Below are 18,414 nucleotides of genomic sequence, written 5' to 3'. Positions count from 1 at the left end.
TACGTAAAAACATTTTTTACATTTTTTTTTTTTGCAAGTTGTGGAGCTAAGAATGGAGTCTTCTTCTTCATGTCTTCTGTCCTTGTGCCAATTGGAGAGAGAGAGACAGACAGACAGAGAGAGAGAGAGAGAGAGAGAGAGAGAGAGAGAGAGAGAGAGAGCTCTAAGTAAGGCTCAACGACAAGCTGGAGTGTGGAGGTTGAAGAGCAAAGAAGAAGAGTGAAGGTTTCTGGGGGATATGCACCGCATCTGAAGAGTTTAGGACTTGGGTTTATTAGGGGGAAAAAAAACTAAAAAGATTAATATATATGTCTAGGGTTTTTTGCGAGGTGGGTAGGTACATTGGGTTGGGCGAGTTTTACCCTTCCTATTTACAACCTTGCACCAATAACTGACTGCCACATAGCCAGTTATCTCGATTCTTCTACTTGCAAAGCCTCAGTCAACATGCCAGCTAGCTCCCACTAATCAGTCTGCTAGTTGCCCAATGCACGCATCTTCCAAGCTTCGAGCCATGTGATAGCTCTGGACTCTAGTTTACACTCTTGTCAAAGTCTGCATCTTTTTACTCACTAAAAGAACAAAAGTCTGCATCTTTATTTACCAAAAAAAAAAACCCTACATCTTCTTTACTTTCTTCTTCTTCTCTTCCAACGGATCTCTTTTGAGTTTTCACTCTATAACCGGTGAATCCTTCTACTGAGATCCATGACAAAGTTATGATTAGGTTAGGGTTTGGCACTTCGGGGAAAAAGATGAATATATAATATATACTACTTTTTCTTCTCAGGGTGGGGCGGGTTTGGTTTGCGGGTATTGAAAAACCCATTTCCACAAGCCGCCCCGTACAGCTCGGTTCCAAAAATTTGAACCCCGTGGCAGAAAAAATCACAATACATACAGCCCAAAGAACACAGCCAACTGAACAATAAGCATAGGAAAATAGCTTTCAGCGAATGTCCATTCAGCTCTACATCGTTAAGAGTAAGGTTATTCCTTTCCCTCCAAGTTATCCACATAATACAAAGAGGAAGAATAGCCCCCAAAATCTCACTGCAGTCAAAACAACTAAATCTATCTTTCTAACTTGCAAACACTTCAAGCGCAGCCCTGAGGCATCATCCAATGCACCCAAAACAAGACGAAGCTAAAGACCAAAATTCTCTTCCCATGACCCAATGTAGGAGGCGGTCTACAATTTTGCCACAATTCTTGCACATATAATATCTATCCACAATACTGTTCCACTTTTTTATCAGATTATCAATTGTCAAAATCTTGCCCCAGGCAGGAAGCTGCTCATCCAAAAAATGTGCAAGGAACTTCTGCACCCAAATATTCCTCCATGGAAATCTGACCTCTGGAGTTTCTATAAGAGCATAGAATAAATGAACCACAACAGTTCCTTTCTTAGAAGACCTCCAACACATTCTATCTTCACCGTCACCAAAGATTATAATATAATAACCAAAAAAGAGTCAACTGCCTCCTTATTCCCAATCCTGCAAAGATCTCATGAATCAAATATTCCAACGTTTTATATCACCAAAACATTCCTAATTGCAGATTCAACTGAACCTTACTCATCCACAACAATCAAGAATAAGTCTGGAAATCTATCCTCCAATGCAGCATAAACACAGCAACTATCGTATCAGAATTGAACCCTCCTACCACCCCCTATCTTGAAACAAACAAATCAAGAAAATAGTTCCCACCACTCCTGATGTTCTCCCACAAACTCATACAGGGTCCTCTTACCTCTTCCAAAGTCCACTCACCCCAGATTTTCCCATATTTCACAATTGTGACCCACCTCCAAACCATTTCCCTAGCAATGCTTGGTTAAAGGGTTTCAGTTTGTGAATAGCCAATCCAACAGTCTTTATCTGAGACCATATCACATTCTAATCAACTAGATGATATTTAAATTCATCCCAAATGCCTCCAACAAGAAATCCCTTTTGTAACTTCTACAAAGTCTTGGCTGCTAAAACAGGAATATTAAAAAGAGACAGGAAATAAGTAAGGATACTGGGCAGAGTGCTTTTGATCAGTGTCACTCTCCCACCTCTTGAAAGATACAATTCTTTTCACCTTGCTAATCTCTTCTCCACCTTCAAATAGCAGCACTCCACGCCCTTTGTGTTAAACAGCAACCCTACAGGATTCCAAGTAAAGACATAGGTAGTTTACCTATGTTACACCCCAACACCTCTTGCAGTCATCCAATGAGTGAAAGAACTTGTAAGGAATGAACAAGCCTGTTTGTTCCAAGAGATCTTGATGCATATCAAATCTGATAGCAGTCAATTTTCTCTGTTAAGACTAGAATAACATCTAATTGACATGGCATGTATATCAAACCAACAGTATGTCTTTTGCATTGCAAGTCAAAAGGCACTATGTCATCCAAATATAACCAAATATTTTAGGTTTATAAGAACTTCTTCAACTTCTTCTTTTTTTTTTCTTTTTTCTTTTTTCTTTTTTTTTTTCTTTTTTTCTTTTTTTGTTTTTTTGTAGTATGGATCCAGATCAAACTAAGTTTGCATTCTCCCAACAATAAGAAAGGTATTCGAAACTTGTTTGCGCTTTCAATAAGATTGATTTAGTTATTATATATTAAAAAATTAAAAAATTAAAAATTAAAAAAATAATAAAAATAAAAAATAAAAAATAAATAAAAAGAAAAGAAAGGGTTATTTCAAAGTCCTTTTGGCCCCTAGAACTGCTAACTTACTGTCAATTTTCTTGTGTACCATAGAAACTTACCTCCAGCTGTATCTTTCCACCACCACCAATTCCTTCCAACTCCACTATTATTTCATGCGAATTGCCTAGCAAAGGACATGTTTGTTATTAGATCGTATTAGAAGAAAATTTTGCAGCCTTGCATCCAACTAACTTGCTGAACATTGGTAAGCTTGTTATCAAAGAAATCAAGTAGTTTTGTTTTCATAACAAAAGGAAAATAAAAAAAAAAATAAAAAAAAAAGGGTGTAAATATCTACAACATTTTTCAATTGTACAACAATTTTCGAAAAAAAATCTGAATCATCTAAAAAAGAAAGTGTAAATATCTATAATATTTTTTAGGAGAAACTTCATTTAACCCCTCTAAACTTTCATCACTTTTGCAATCATCCTAAAAAAATAAAAAACTTTCAATTTAGTGTATCAAACTTTAAAAAGTTTGCAATGTCACCCCTCCCGTTAGGGTTTGGGGTTAAATCAGATGGCAAATAGGTGAAATGACCTTAATACCCTAGTAAAATTACAAAATTATCTTAATTAAAAGAAAAAAGAAAAAAGAAAAAAAAAAAACACTGTGAGTCTAACTTGACCCAATGGTGACCCATGGCTGAGTTTGGGGGTGACCCACGGGTCACAAGGTGGGTCTGGTGATTTCTTCCTATAAAAATAAAATTTTTAAGATAAAAAGACGGGTATTTTGGGAATTTCAAAGGCCTCCATTAGGATATTTTGGATTCAACAAAAAATCTTAACGGAGGGGTGACATTGTAGTTTTTATTTTTCTTTTTCTTTTTTTTTTTTTTTGATAAGTAAGAAAAGTTTATATATGAGCGTAAGGCACCCCTAAGTATACCGAGAGTATACACAGGAACAGCCAAAGCTAACCCATAAAAAGAAAAACCCAACCAAACCCATAAAGACCAACCCTAAAACCCGCAAGCAGCACCCACAACACCCAGAACCACAAGAAACCCAAAAAACCAAAAAAGCCCCCCAACAATCACCCAAATCTGCCCAAAAGCACTCAAACCCAACAGAAATACAAACCCAAAAATACAAAAAAGCCCAAATTACATCTGATAAGCAAACCCAAAATACAAATCAAACCCCAAATACGAAAGAAAAAGAAAAAACTACAGTCGGTGGCGCATGCACCGACTTTATTTTTAAAAACTACCCCAAACTTTTATTTTTAAAAGTTTGTTACACTAAATTGAGAGTTTTTTAACTTTGGGGGGAGTGATTGCAAAAGCGATGAAAGTTGAAGGGTTAAGTAAAATTTTCCCAATTTTTTAATTGGCTGTTTAAGTGCCTACAGAACTACAATAAGGAACATAACACATTTGCTAAATATTGGGACGCACAAATCCAAAATTACTTAAAACAATAGGGCGAGATTGACAATATATTAGCTCTAACCATCAACACATGCCAGTCAGTGTTTGGTTAGATTCTCACCATCACAGAGGCAATCCAGACTAATGCCCGCATTACCCATGCGCTTATGTGGAGTTACAAGGTTTGCATCCCAAGCTGCAACCTAAAGTTTTAACACCAGAAGTTAGAAAGCAAGAAGCAAAGTTGTGAAGTAACTTCACAAGTAAACTTCAACAACAATATAATCATAAAATACATTCTTTGACTACTTAATCAAGGGCTAAACTTATAACTCATGTACACATGACATAGTTTCCCTGCGCATGTATTCATCAAATTTATAAGGTGATTTATCAAATATTACTCTAACAAGAACCACAATATGATAATGATAATGATGGTGATTATTACAGTTACAAAATTGCAGATTTTTAATTCATAGACGTACTCCTGTCCCAAGTTATTTTTCTACCTTTGAAAATCCAACTCTTTAACGGGACATTACTTAATACATAGTCTTCAAAATAAAAAAGTTATTGATTACCAAAATTACCCTCCTTAATTTGAACTCAATTAAAGCAAATAGAAACGAGTATTTAGGTTTCAAAATAATCGGTAAAAGTAGAATTGTGTTCAGTAAATTTTCAAAGTGGACAACATTTTAGGACATTCCAAAGGGGAATAGTGGAGAAACAGTATGGGATGAAGCTAGCAACTATTAATAGGTGGGAAAAAAAAAAAAAAAAAGGAAAAGAAAGAAAGAAAGATCGATGCTGTTTACACAAGTAATGGGTAGAGGTAACTCATATGATCAAATGCAGCAAAATTCATTGATTACTGTCTCCTCAAAATTTTATTTCTAAAATTCTGCCTCCTCAATTTTGCAGTTCCTATTTTAATTCTACAGCACCTTATAAATTACTTCATCCAAGCAGGATCCTCTAGTTTGACCATCCCATACGCAGATAAAGCGAGCAGTGAAGCTGATATTAAGACCCCCATTCTTGATGTTATGAAATATTGGAGATCAGATGTAATGAACAGGCTCATAAGTCTCTGTTCAAAGATGACTTCTCAAGAATAGTTGCTCTGTTTAAGCTTGAAACTTCTTAATATTATGTGAACAATATAGAACTTAGTACAAGAGACACATGCATACAAATAATGCTAATCTGATAAGAGGAAATTACATTCAGACAAGATAATTTAACCCAACATTTTAAACAAAATTTTTTGAAAAAAAAAAAAATGCTCTACTAAGCTATATAATAGGGACAGCCATTAGCCAAATCAGTTGGTCTAACAGTGTTTGTTCAAGAAAATAGAAGTGATTTAGTAAATTACTTTTGAATAGAGGCCAAACCCGGTTTGCAAGATTAGTATTCTGAAAGGCATTTAAATTATCTGATAGGTTTCACAGGAAAAACAATGGTGCAGCACTAGAATTTTGAGTTTTGAAACAGTATTTTCTAGAGATGAAATAGAAACTTAGTTTTAAGCTTTATTAGGGAACACATGAAGAATGGGTCACTGAATAAACACGAAAACTTTTGTCTGAGGATAACAAATACTGAAAGGCATTTCTTGCATCCCTCTGAAGATTCAGAGATGAACTTAAACAAAATAACTCAATGGCATGAAATGAATAACTCAATTGCATCAAATTAAGGATGATATGGGAGATTTTCATCAGGAAAAAACAGGAATTATGTAAAACAATTCAATTATTAAGAAATGCTAAAAGAAGACATGTTTTCTATCATTTTTTATAAAGGAAAATCTTCAGATTTTGTTCCTATATGATCAATTGCTGTAATCATGTCATTATTTTTCAAGAGAATGGCTTAAAAAATGAAGAACTGTTACTCTTTACGAAGAATCTTTGATGATTCCACTTAAAAGAAAGAAACACTACACTTCTTTTGAGTGCTTAGTCTGTCACCTCTAATTTTCACATGTTTTAAGACAATAGCTAAAAAGAAAGGGAAAAAAATATAAGAAAAAAGAAGAAATAAAATGGTGGAGCTTTAGACATGTAGTCAAGTGCATTTTATATGGGAAAATAATATTATCAATGCGTATGCATACAAACCTGGAGAAGTTTTGTTGGAGGCTGCTTGATATTAAAAGTGAAGTCTTCATTCCATGTAGGCTCTTTTGTCCTGTAATCATGTAATTGAAGATACAATCAAACTTAAGTAAGTGTTCAATCCAAAGTAAGCTTCCACAACTTTCCTACATCTGTTAAATTTGATTTTTAGGTCCCATGAGTTACAACTCATGAAACATGTATTTCAACTCAAAGCTCTAACTATTACAATATTCTTACTTTCAAAGGAGTGACAAATGTGAAGAGCTAGTTTGATTCTTCTGTCAATAGTTAAGAATGTACTCCCATCTACAAGTTGATTTTACAAAGCCACAAGCACCCTCAAAAAATTCTGATAAGCAATAGCAAATGAGTAAAATATAGTAATTATACAAGCTTCAAAATTCCTCCAGTTCCTTCAACATCACCAAATGAGAGGTTAAAAACATATAGCATTGAAGGAAAGCTTTTCTGAATTATAAGGTACAATCAGGTGTAATGAGGGTTTTCAAAAGATATAAAAATGAACACACATAAAAGAGAGAATATAACCGCTAAATCCCACTCTCCCTTTAATTTCAGTATGAAATCACTGATATTAAAGGAATCAAAGTAGAATAAATCAACAACAAAAAAAAAAATACAACACTCTGCACAAAGCAGCCTAAAGTGTGAATCATCCTTAACTTTCTAAATCTCACATCTATGGAATTTTCCAACATTATATAGATATTTGTCTAACTTAAATTAGTCAAACTCTAGATACTATGTTAAGTGAGAAGCAATCTCAGTAAAATCACACACATACAAAAGATACAAATGCACAACATTTCAACATTACCAAAGCTTTTTAAGCAAGTAACAGCCATGATCCATGAAGAATTTTCTACAGTTTCTAGTTTTCCAAGAATTCATGAAAGCATTAATAACATACCCCCATTTGACCTTGCTTTTGGCAACCTGTCCATCCAATTGCATGACCACATATGGATCGCTTGTTCCCTAAAAAGCATATAAAAAGTTGCAACAGTAGGGAAAAAACAGAAGAAGAAAAAAAGAAAAAGAAAAAAGGAATATACAAATGTGGGAATTACAACTATTATGATCGTAAACCAACTCAAAGCACCAAATGTATCAAGTGTAGCCATGTAGGTGACAAAAATGGATAGCGCTATGCATGGAAGTGAAAAAAAAAAAATACAAATACAAATATTCTCTATACATGAAAGATTAAAGAAGATAACCTACCCACGGATCCATGGCAGGTAAATCCAAACCCTTCTTTAACTTTATGAACAGTTGGCCATCATATATCTCACGTACAAATGACCTGCATGTATGAAAGTCAAATTTTTATCAGTCCCAAATTGCCAGTTTTACATTTGGAATCACTTCATTGAATGGGATAAGTATGACTCAATTTGAATAAATAAATGGACAAATATTTAAAATGTGATTCTGTAAAAGTGAAGAACTGTTTATGTTTGATTAATCAAGCTTATAGCAGTAAAATAAAAATAAAAACTTAATTTTTTAAGTCTTTAACTATTGAAACAGAAATGATCACATACTCTGAGAGATACACTGTCTTACAATCTGCAGCATCAACTTCAAACCTTCCGACATGTTCCTGAGAAAAATGAAGCCGATTTATAATAACACATCAGAATTTATTAGAACTAAACACTTTTAAGTGATTTTCTGCTATTTTCTCTTGTGAATGAATAATCATCTGTCCTTTTCCCAAGAACCACGTGAAAAAGAAAAAGAAAACAACCCGAGTCTTGTGTTCTGCAATCTGATTCATAAGAATGAATTTAAAAAATAAAAAATAAAAAAGCGATCAACTTATATTATTGTACAAGGTTTAATAGTTAAACTTTCTGTTTCCTGTTTGATAACCAAACAATAGAAACTCTAGGGAGTCATATTCCATCTCGTCTTCTTTTCCTCTGATTTCCAAGACATTGAAACGCAAAACGACGCTTGTTGTCTTGCTTTTGTGTTTTTTTTTTTTTTCAGTTTATATTTAGCATTTGGATGAATAATGATTAAAATGATATCAGAAATAAAGGTAATGAGTTTGAACGTTGACTCTATCATTTATCTCCTATTTCAATTAAATTTTATATGTGTTGGGCTTCACCTATTAAAATGGAGTTTGATCATACACGTGAATAAGAGTGTTAAAATATTAATTATATAATTAAATTCATCCCTTCTACACATGAAGAGAGTGTTAAAGTATTAATTAAATTATTAAATTCATCAATTTACATTAGTTTAAGTTTTTAGGATAAGTGAAGAATTGAGCTAAATTAGCTCATCAGCGAAAACATTTCTTGTTTTCTTTTCTCGGTCCAATATCCATCCAATTAACTTCAAAACCTAGATTAAATTTCTAGAGTTTATTTCTGTTTCTTTTTCTTTTTCTTGATAAATTTGGTTCTTCTTTGTCCACTTGGAACTAAACGGCAGAAAATATCAGCACTCAATTTATTTCCCTTTTCCCATAAAATTCTCAGCAAACAAACAGAGCCCACCCAAAAACTTCAACTATATTATTAAAAAAAAAAAAAAAAAAAAAAAAAAAAAAAAAAAGAAAGAAAGAAAGAAAGCAGTTTAAGAATCATTTACAGGGGGGCTTGTATACGCTTCGAATGCGAAACCAGCAAGAATGACACCGAGATTGATATCGAACAGAGGCCGCTCATTCTCCTCCTCCTGAACCGAAACCCTTTCGATTTCTGACCCGGTTTTACAGAAACAACAAACGGAGTACACTCCCCCTCTGCCTTCGAACTTTTCCCGGAAAGTGAAAACCCTCACTTTCCCGGGAAACGATGCAGGGAACTGACGAGAGAAGCTAGGGTTTCGGAGATAGGGGAGCTTGGGGGAGATGGAGGCGAGGCAGTGATGGAATTGGTGGTGCGTGGCCATGGCCGAGACAACGAGTGACAGTGGGGAATGGGTGAGCTTAATGAAGTGTGTATGTCGGAAGTGGTAGTTGCGTAATTGTGTGTGGAGATGGTGTGCTTATCGTGTACTTCCACGTAAGTGGAGAGGAAACGCAGAGAAGGACGTAGAGCCACGTGGCCAACGGTCGTTCTAGATTCTGTGACGTTACGTGGCTGCTGACGGTTATGGGTGGCCGAAATCTGACTGGATTGGTGCATTCTCTTTTGAAAATAATATTCATTTGGAAACTGCGCTTAACTTCACGAAGTTTCGTCCTTTTTGCAATTTCTCTACTAAAATTTAAAAACTCATTAAATTACAAAATTAACTTTAAATTATTAACCTTTTAAAAAAAAATAATACTATTTTTAAAATTTTTCACCCATATGTTAAAATTTAACAGAAAATATTAACAAAATGATTAGATTATAAATTTTTAAAAATTTCAATGCACTAGTTTCGATGATCTAGTTGTGAGTGTGGTGAAAATTAACTTTTTTTTGGGTGGAGTTGCATAAGGTGGAGGAACGGATGCGATACGTAGTGTTCTCTTGAAGCTAAGTTTCAGATCTCTTAATTTTTAGGTAATGAATAATATTGACGTGACCCTTTCAATTAACATCGGATTAATCCTTGTTAATTGAAAAGAAATTTAATAATATCATTGTTAGATGAATATTAAATAGAATTATCTAACATTTCTCATTTGTCACATTAAAAATAGAACGAAATAATATAGCATTTGGATATGCCGATCGAACAAATTGGTTTTGCATAGGCCAATTGGCTATGCATTTAGAGAATGATATTGAAGAAGGTGAAACAAAATCAGTTTGTTTTGCATTATTGCTAAGCCACAGTAGGCTTTATTACAATTTTGCTTGTCCCAGAATTGGGAGAGAGCAAAAACCTAGAAAAAACTAAATCCATAAATGCAGGACGACATCATAATGAGAGACAGAGAGCTGTTTTTCTTTCATTTCTTGTCACCCATTCCAAGTGTGTTCTTCACATTGCCCACAGCGCCCTGAGCCAAGTTCCTCACCTGTTCTCCTTTCTGTAACAAGACAAATATTGCACTGTGATTGCTGAAGCTCCTAACCAAAAGGCATACAAAATGAAATATCCCCTCCACAAGTATTTTGGAAGCCAAAATAAAACATAAATAAATGTACAGACACACCCATCACATTAGCATCGATCTAAAGGGAGAAAAATAGACAACCTGCTGGATGAAACCGGCACTTTGTTCCTTCCCTTGTTGGGCAGACTCGTTAGCTGATTGAGTAGCATCACATGTCATGTTTTTAGCTGATTGAGTTGCATCAGCTGTCCTGTTTTGGGCTGCATTGGCTGTATCCTTTGTGGATTGCATCAACTCCTCACCCTTGCCCTGTACTCACCCAACAAATATTTAGTAAACACAGTGCTAAATTGGTTAGAAGTAGATTGAAAAATCTTAATTTCCTACCTGGACTTGAGGCGTGTTCGACATCTTTGCTCAGAAATGTAGTACAATACCCGAACTACGTATATATGTATAACAAAGCTTTTCTCTTGATCGATCTCAATGTCAATCTATGTTGTTTGTTTAAAGTATTTATAGCACCCCAGGGGTCCTTGGAGGAGTGACACGTGGAAGTCATCCATTCTGGTATCACACGTGTCGGTTGATTGAAGGTACAGAGCGTGTATTTCGTCCTTTGAAATGGGCATTGGGTGACTGAATTTTCGGTAATCGGTTGATCAAATTCATTGAAGTGGAAAGCTTCACGAGAACCAAGTCCACCCGTGTGCACTATCTACGGTAAAAACGAAAACCTCCTACACTGGATTACCTCAGAAAGAGTTCAATTGAATAATGATCCCTCGCAATATTGTTCTTTGAATTCGGGTGTGTTTAGTTTGGACTGCTATTTGGAAAGGCTTGGGCACGTATGGTTTAATATGTGAAATTGAATGAGTTTTCTGCCTCTATGGGTGATTGTTTACCAAGAAAAGTTTTTAGTATATGGGCCGGGCCTTGTTAATTTTTTCCCATGGCTGCTCAAGGAAGTGAAAATGAACTTTTTTGGGCGGAGTTGCTTAGGGCATACGAACGGAAGTGGTGGGTGGTGTTCTCTGGAAGATGGTTTTCAAATCTCTTGTTCTTTTGGGTGATTATACGTGTAATACAGTGTTTTCGTCTTAAATTGTTTTGGGGTTCCAAGTTAATGTTGTCTATTGCTATTAGAGGGCACAAATAAATGGATTTATGGCGAGTCCATATGAAAGTTATTTGTATTTTTGTTGCGTGTATAAGAACTCATATAAGTAATAAGACCGATAACATATTGTCACATATACGAAATGTCATCCAACTTGACACCAAACCCAAAAACTTTAAAATAATGAAAAAGTAAATATAAAAAATAAAACTAAAAAATACTTGACATAAAATAAAATAAAGTTGTGAAGGGAATGCTTTTTCCTTTCCGCCACTCAGAGGTGGCTAAACCACCCTTCACCCGGAGGTGGGAGGTTCTAACCACCTCTAAATGCATTTTAGAACATGGTTGGACCACTATTTTAAAGAGTTTTTGCGATGACGCCTACAACCCTGTAAGGAGTGGCTAAATCACTCATGTCACCCCCGAAAACTCTTTAAAGAGGTGGCTGTGCCACTACCCCAAGTTATGGAGTGATTTGGCCACCCCTAAAACCTCCTTCAATGGTGGTTGGACCCCTTCTCCCCTCCAGGTGGGGGCCACCGCACGTAAACAAAAAATGGAGAGTCATCCTCTTTGCCACAATTTTTTTTTTCAAGCTTTTTAAAAAAAATTATTAGTTTTCATTTGTCTTTTTGTTATTTTAAGAATTAGGTGTTGTATTTACTCCAGTTAGGTGGACTAGCATAGTCTCCTTTTATTTTAGGTTCATAATGGGCTGGATCAATTATGTAAGCACTTGAGGAAGCCATGTACTCTCACCCTATAAATAAATGGAGTTGGCCCATTAAACTTCATTAGGTCATCTGAAAATTAGGGTTGAGAGACTAGACTCCTCCACACACATTATAAACAAAACGATAACTGCAAAATCAGATATAGAAAACTCATTATCAAACAATGAAGGTACGCTTATATTTTGTTTATTCACGTGCTATAAAGTAAGACAGATTAACATTGATTATTTCTAACAATTGGTATCAGAGTCGATCTGTTCGCTCGATCCGCTGTGTATAAATGTTCACTACAGCACCGTGAACGTTCATACACGGCAATTGTGGAGAGTGGGTTTGATTGCACTTCGGTGGGCAAATGCATTGGGTTTGTTTGCTTTTACTTTAACAATATGTGTGCCAACTGCAATGAGAGGTTTTGATTTTTGTTTTTTGTTTTTTTTTTCTTTTGTTATTTGGTGGGATTTCATTGAATTTTATGGTGGCTTTGTCTGTTTCATGCCACCCGCTGCTTTTACTTGGAATTTTCTATTTCATATTTTGTACATGAGATATATATCTATATATATAATCTTTTTTTTTTTCTTTTTTTTTTGATAAAAGGGTACTACTTTCATTAAAACAAACCAAAGACCCAAAGGTTCCATTACAATGTTAAGGAATACCAAGATTCCCTAAACAGAAAATCAGAATTAAGTTCTGATTTGGGAGCAAACTACCTAAAAAACATCCAAAGATTACAAGATCATACATTGGAAGCCACCCCAACCAAATAAGCACCACTACTAAAAAAAGATGGTTGATCTACTCTAAAAAACGAAAAACTCCAATAAAATCCAAGCATCTAACAGGTAGCTTGCAAATCTAACTAAAAAATACAGCAACCGACAAACACCCCCACAAACGAAGATGGCCGGACCACTGCAACTAAGAAAACCAAAAACCAATACAACCCAAACAGATGCTCAATGAAGTGATGGAGCGATCTTCCGAGAACCGCCATCCGACGAGGGAAAGGAAGCTGGGAGAGTAGCACGTAGCCATCACATGCCAGGAAGGTCTCTGGCGCGTGATTGCCACACGCCGGTGAGGAGGAGGCGGTGGAGAACACGCCGAACGTCGAGGGACTCGGAGAACGCCGGGGAACCCAAACATGAGGTCAGTGTTGCGCAATCATGGAGAGAGAAGCGTAAATCTAGATCAGAAAATTTCGATCCAAACAAATCTTCCAAAAACACACAACACACGCCATCCTCTTCACGGAGCTCACCGGAAAACCCCAGCACCTGAAACCTCTACTTGCACCAAAGAACAACAGAAAAACAAAGAACCAACAAACCAAAAAAACCTCCACCGGTTCAAAACAACCGTGAAGAAACAAACTTCCAACAGCCCTATAGCTTGAAGAAACGGACCATCCACCCCTGAAAACAAGTCAAGGAGGAACAAAAAAACCACCATAACCATAAAGGCTAAGGGGAGACACCAGCACCCGGAGGGGAAGGCGTGAAGCTCCCCCCCGCCCCACCCCCCGCCCCCACCCCCGAGCGAAAACCAAGCAAACGCAAAGCTTTTCCTTCTTCGGTTTTTCCTCTGGAGAAAAATATTAGATTTCATCTATATATATAATCTATATATACAACAATATAGAAAAACCGAAGATTTTTAAGAGTGTTGCAAGCAAAACAAAATTAATTAAATAAAAAATGAAGAAATAAAAACAATATATATAGATCTATATTGCTCATGACTTATAATAATAATAAATAAATAAATAAAAAGGAAAAAAATGAGATATTTCTTTTATGAGCAAATTTTTATATGACTTGCCTTATTTCCCAAAGTTGGTTAAAATCCCAAAAGTGAATAATTGTTTTTATTTCTTCATTTTTTATTTAATTAATTTTGTTTTGCTTGCAACACTCTTAAAAATCTTTACTGCAATGAAGGATTATTGTACATCAAAACTGTAATGGTTTTTTTGGGTTTATGAATAATTTTAGTGTTTTGATCAGTTATGTACCCGCCTATCATTTACTAATCATGACAAATAACTAGGTTTTGTTTGACTTTCATTGGAATTTTAGTGCAATATGGACTATGCTCTCATGTATATGACCAATGGTTTGGATTGATTATATATAAACTCACCTATCATGAGACTAATAATGATAAATCGTTGAGCCGTTTTATTGATTATATACTCACCTATTGTGGGACTAATCATGATAAATTAATTGGGGTGATTATTTTGTGAACCACAATTTTACTAAAGTCCATATGAATAACTAATTTGCCCTATCGGTAAATCAGGGTTTTGGTAGAATGAATAGGACGGTAAAGAAATTATTAAATACTTTGCACTTGATGACTAAGTCTTATCCTCTCGATAGCGGGTCATCTCAAGTCGTTGTGTTTGATTATTTTGCTTTATCATGTGTATAAATTCATTGTGTGTAGAACTCTAATATAAAATGTTAAGAAAAACAATTTGCACAAGAGTCTATTGTGCATGTGACTCTAGCATGAAAAATATGATGACTATATGAGTGCATGTTTTTGTTTTTTACATGTATAATAAAGTCTTGTGATGTTCTCAGTTTTGAGAAATCAAGGTTTGTCCCTCTCATTATCTTCCATCAAAACTATGACGGGGACTAATTATGAAGATTGGTATGAGTCTCTCACTATCAATTTAGCTATCATGAATCTTGATTTGGCTTTGAGGGTTGAGGCACCTACTACACTTACTGAGAAAAGTTCTGCTGAAGAAAAGACCTACTATGAACGATAGGGGCATTCCAATAGGACTTGTCTTATAATCATGAAGTACACTATTGACAAGTCTATTAGGCAAAGTATTACTTGTACTGATAGTGTTAAGAATTTTTTGGCTGCTGTTGGGGATAAGTTTACTAAGTTCGACAGAGCAGAGAAGGGAACTTTCATGAAATTACTTACCACTACCACTTATGATGGTGTTACCATCTCAATTTGATGCCCTTAAAACCGCCTACAATGCTTAGAGAGATGAGTGTAGCTTGAGTGAAATGACTGCTATAGTCACTCAAGAAGAAGAGGTGATAAAAAAGGAAAAATCTCATGTTATTTTTATGATAACAAATGATAGTGGACATTTTAAGAGAAAATTTTATAAGGACAACAATAGTGGCAACGAAACACATAAAGTAAGAAATTTATAAAGTTTTCTCAACAAACTAGCATAGGTGTCTCTTTGGAGCCTAAGATAGAAGAATTCAAAGGAAAATGTAACTTTTGTCATGTGTATGGGCACAAGAAGACAAATTGCAAGAAATATACGGCTTGGTTAGAAAAGAAATGAATTACAAAGCACCAGAAAGCCGAGTAATGAGGAGTTGAAGGTGAACATGGGAAACGGCATGGAGGTTGAAGTTGAATATATTGGCATCGCAAAGCTTGTTCTCGCCTCTGGGCATTTTTGGATCTAAAATGAACTGCTTTTGTATCTTTTATTAGAATGAACCTTATCTCTATTTCTATTTTGGACAAATATGGATACATTTTTTTGAGATTGGAAATTGAATGGTTATCATTTATAATAATTTTGTTGTGGTTGGTTCTAGCATATTGTGTAGTGGGTTATACATGATTGACTTGATACATTCTTTATCTCATTTCTCTTCTAGTACTTATTTTGTGAATGATGTGGTTGTTTCCTAGTGTAGTAGGAACATTGACATTTTCTCTATGTTGTGGTACAGACGTTTGGACCATATTTCTAGGTCAAGAATTGAAAGGTTAATTTATGAGATTAAACAAGTTTCAAGGTAGTGGTATTTGAAATTTGATGGAAGTGTAACCTCTTGTGGTTTCAAGGAAAATGTTGTTGAACAATGTATATATATTTAAAGGTCAGTGGGAGCAGATATATTTTTCTTGTGTTTTATGTGGATGATATATTACTTGCAGCAAATGATAATGAGCTCCTGTTTGAAACTAAGTGTGTGTTGTCTTCCCATTTTGATATGAAAGACCTTGATAAGGCCTCTTATGTATCAGGTATACAGATTCTTCGTGACAGAAATAATGGTGTTCTTGAGCTGTCTCAGAAAATCTTTATTGACTAAGTTTTGAGTAAGTTTCATATGCAGTCCTACTCTCCTAAAAAGGCACCAATTGTGAGAAGTAATGTATTTTCAAAGTCTCAATGTCTCCAGAGTGATAATGAAATGACTCAAATGCAAGCAATTCCATATGCATCAGTTGTGGGCAGTTTTAATGTATGCTCAAGTGTGTACACGACCTAATATTACTTATGCTATAGGTGTACTTGGGAGATACTTGAGTGATCCAGGTTTAAGTCACTGGACAAATGCAAAGAAAGTACTGAGATACTTGAAGGGCACTAATTAAAGATTTTATGCTGACATATCGACGATTCGATATTCTTAATGCAATGGGATATTCCGATGAGGCTTTTATGATGATAGGAGATCCACTTCTAGATATACTTTTATGATGGCAGGAGGAGTTGTTTTGTGGAAATTGTCAAACAGACGCTTACAGCTTCCTCAACTATGGAGGTAGAGTATATAGCTTGTTACCAAGCTTCATGTCAGGTTATGTGGCTGCGAAATTTTATCTCAGGGCTGGTTATTATGGATACTATTGCGAAGCCGCTAAAGATATTTTTGTGATAATTCTACAGTTGTTTCTTTCTCTCGGAACACTGAAAGCTCTTCGCAATTTGAACATATTGACATTTGTTTGTTAGAGAGAAAGTAGCTGAGTCTCACATATGTGTTGTGCATACTCCCACAGAACATATGTTAGCGGATCTGCTAACTAAGGATTGTCTCCTAGAGTGTTTGAGGAGCATGTAACTCATATGGGTTTATTAGAATCTTCTGTTCTATTGAGTTAGTGGGAGTTATGTGCGTTTTGTGGTTTGTGAGTACTCATTTTGTGTTGTCATGTATTGTTCTGCGCGCATTTGTATGAACTATGACATTGGTGTTGTGCTACAAGACATTGTATACGAGTCTCGATTGGCTTCATATGAATATGTAGTGATCACTATTGTGCTATTTGATTTTTATACTTGCATTTTATGTCTTAATCATGTGATTTTAAGTACTTGTTGTATGTTATGCATCCTCTCGATGTATTATAACTTGTCACTTGTAAACACTTTTGGATTAGACGGTGTTTTGAAATGCATATTTGCGTTTGTTTTGTGTCTAAGTGACTTATGTTGTCCAAGTGGGAGATTGTTGTATTTAATCCTGTTGGGTGGATTAGCATAGTCCTTTTTTATTTTGGGTCTATAATGGACTGGACCAATTATGTAAGCACTTGAGGAAGCCATGTACTCTCACCCTATAAATAAATGGAGTTGACCCATTAGATTTCATTAGGTCATCTGAAAATTAAGGTTGAGAGACTAGATTCCTCCACACACACTATAAACAGGACGACGGTCGCAAAATCAAAGATGGAAAACTTATCATCAAACAATAAAGGTATGCTTATATTTTGTTTATTCGCATGCTATGAAGTAAGACAGGTTAAAAACATTGATTATTTCTAACATTAGGTGTCAAGCTCAGATGGAATTTTGTACACGACAACATTTTATTGGTTACACAGCTTTTTATACCTAATGGTCCTATGGAAAAAAATTCCGTTAGGATTTTTAGATGGAAGGAAATATCAAATTAAGAAATTTGCCAAGTACAAAAATTAATTTTGTCACTTTTGAAACTCAAGTACTTTCTTTTATAAAGAAGCAAACCAAACGTACTAATTATTTATAAACTCTTTTAAAAAGAAATTATCTCATATTTATATTTTAACGTCAGATTTAACCTCCACCCATGTTACTTCTATTTTTGCTTTATGGGCTTGGAAAGCCTGTTAAGTACCCTACAATCTTTCTACGTAAGTTATATATTATTGGAAAATTCAATATCAAAACCTGTTGGATTGTAAGCCTAGGTTTAGTGGTTAAGTTGAGGTTCAAAACATAATTAAAATTGAAGAACACAAGATGTTAGTCGCAAGACCATTTAGAAGGCATTCGAACGAGATATTCAAGAATTTTAAGAACTGAATTCAAAAATGGACCTATCGCAGTGCCGATTGCAAATTGTTGTAACGAAAGACTTCATGAAGTAAAATTTTAAGCTCTAGAAAGGGTCGATCAGAAGGGCGATAAGGTTGAATCAATTTGTTTTACAAGCTACCACGGAAAGCAATGTTCGCAAGTAGTTCGAACAGAAGTATTTTACAAGATCGTTCGATGGGGGTT

The 18,414-nt window shown here is 35.1% G+C and overlaps 2 protein-coding genes across 4 annotated transcripts in view; both read right to left on the bottom strand.

Moving 5' to 3' along the window:
* The window catches only part of LOC133872999 (uncharacterized), a 31,256-nt gene extending 22,007 nt beyond the window's left edge, over positions 1-9,249 (bottom strand). The window contains exons 1-7 of one of the 3 annotated variants that reach the window (XR_009901098.1): positions 8,861-9,249; positions 7,795-7,853; positions 7,472-7,553; positions 7,158-7,225; positions 6,227-6,296; positions 4,216-4,297; positions 2,776-2,840 (exon numbers count right to left, since the gene is read on the bottom strand). Coding sequence is in view for 2 of the 3 variants with exons in the window: in XM_062310703.1 (XP_062166687.1) it covers positions 2,776-2,840; positions 4,216-4,297; positions 6,227-6,296; positions 7,158-7,225; positions 7,472-7,553; positions 7,795-7,853; positions 8,861-9,163 (729 nt within the window). In the remaining variant the exon portion in view is untranslated. The remainder of the gene's footprint in view (positions 1-2,775; positions 2,841-4,215; positions 4,298-6,226; positions 6,297-7,157; positions 7,226-7,471; positions 7,554-7,794; positions 7,854-8,860) is intronic. The other 2 variants (XM_062310703.1, XM_062310711.1) reach the window with 2 other exon arrangements.
* Positions 9,250-9,891: 642 nt separating this feature from the next.
* Positions 9,892-10,743, bottom strand: LOC133866787 (late embryogenesis abundant protein 1-like). Its single transcript, XM_062303426.1, has 3 exons — positions 10,653-10,743; positions 10,407-10,574; positions 9,892-10,238 (listed from the first exon to the last, which is right to left on the bottom strand). Exons 1-3 carry the CDS (start codon positions 10,674-10,676, stop codon positions 10,158-10,160), a joined length of 273 nt encoding a protein of 90 aa, XP_062159410.1. The 5' UTR covers positions 10,677-10,743; the 3' UTR covers positions 9,892-10,157.
* Between the last annotated feature and the right edge of the window lie 7,671 nt (positions 10,744-18,414).

The sequence above is a fragment of the Alnus glutinosa genome, chromosome 1, assembly GCF_958979055.1.
Source record: "Alnus glutinosa chromosome 1, dhAlnGlut1.1, whole genome shotgun sequence".
Classification (NCBI taxonomy): Eukaryota; Viridiplantae; Streptophyta; class Magnoliopsida; order Fagales; family Betulaceae; genus Alnus; species Alnus glutinosa.
The sequence above is the reverse complement of the archived record's forward strand: the minus strand, read 5'-3'. Positions and strand labels throughout refer to the sequence as shown.

Coding starts and splice junctions, on each gene's coding strand:
- LOC133866787 (XM_062303426.1), bottom strand. CDS start 10,676: ATGTCGAACACGCCTCAAGTCCAG. Junction 10,575..10,652: donor CGAACACGCCTCAAGTCCAG/GTAGGAAATTAA, acceptor GGGTGAGTACAG/GGCAAGGGTGAGGAGTTGAT. Junction 10,239..10,406: donor GTGCCGGTTTCATCCAGCAG/GTTGTCTATTTT, acceptor GTCTTGTTACAG/AAAGGAGAACAGGTGAGGAA.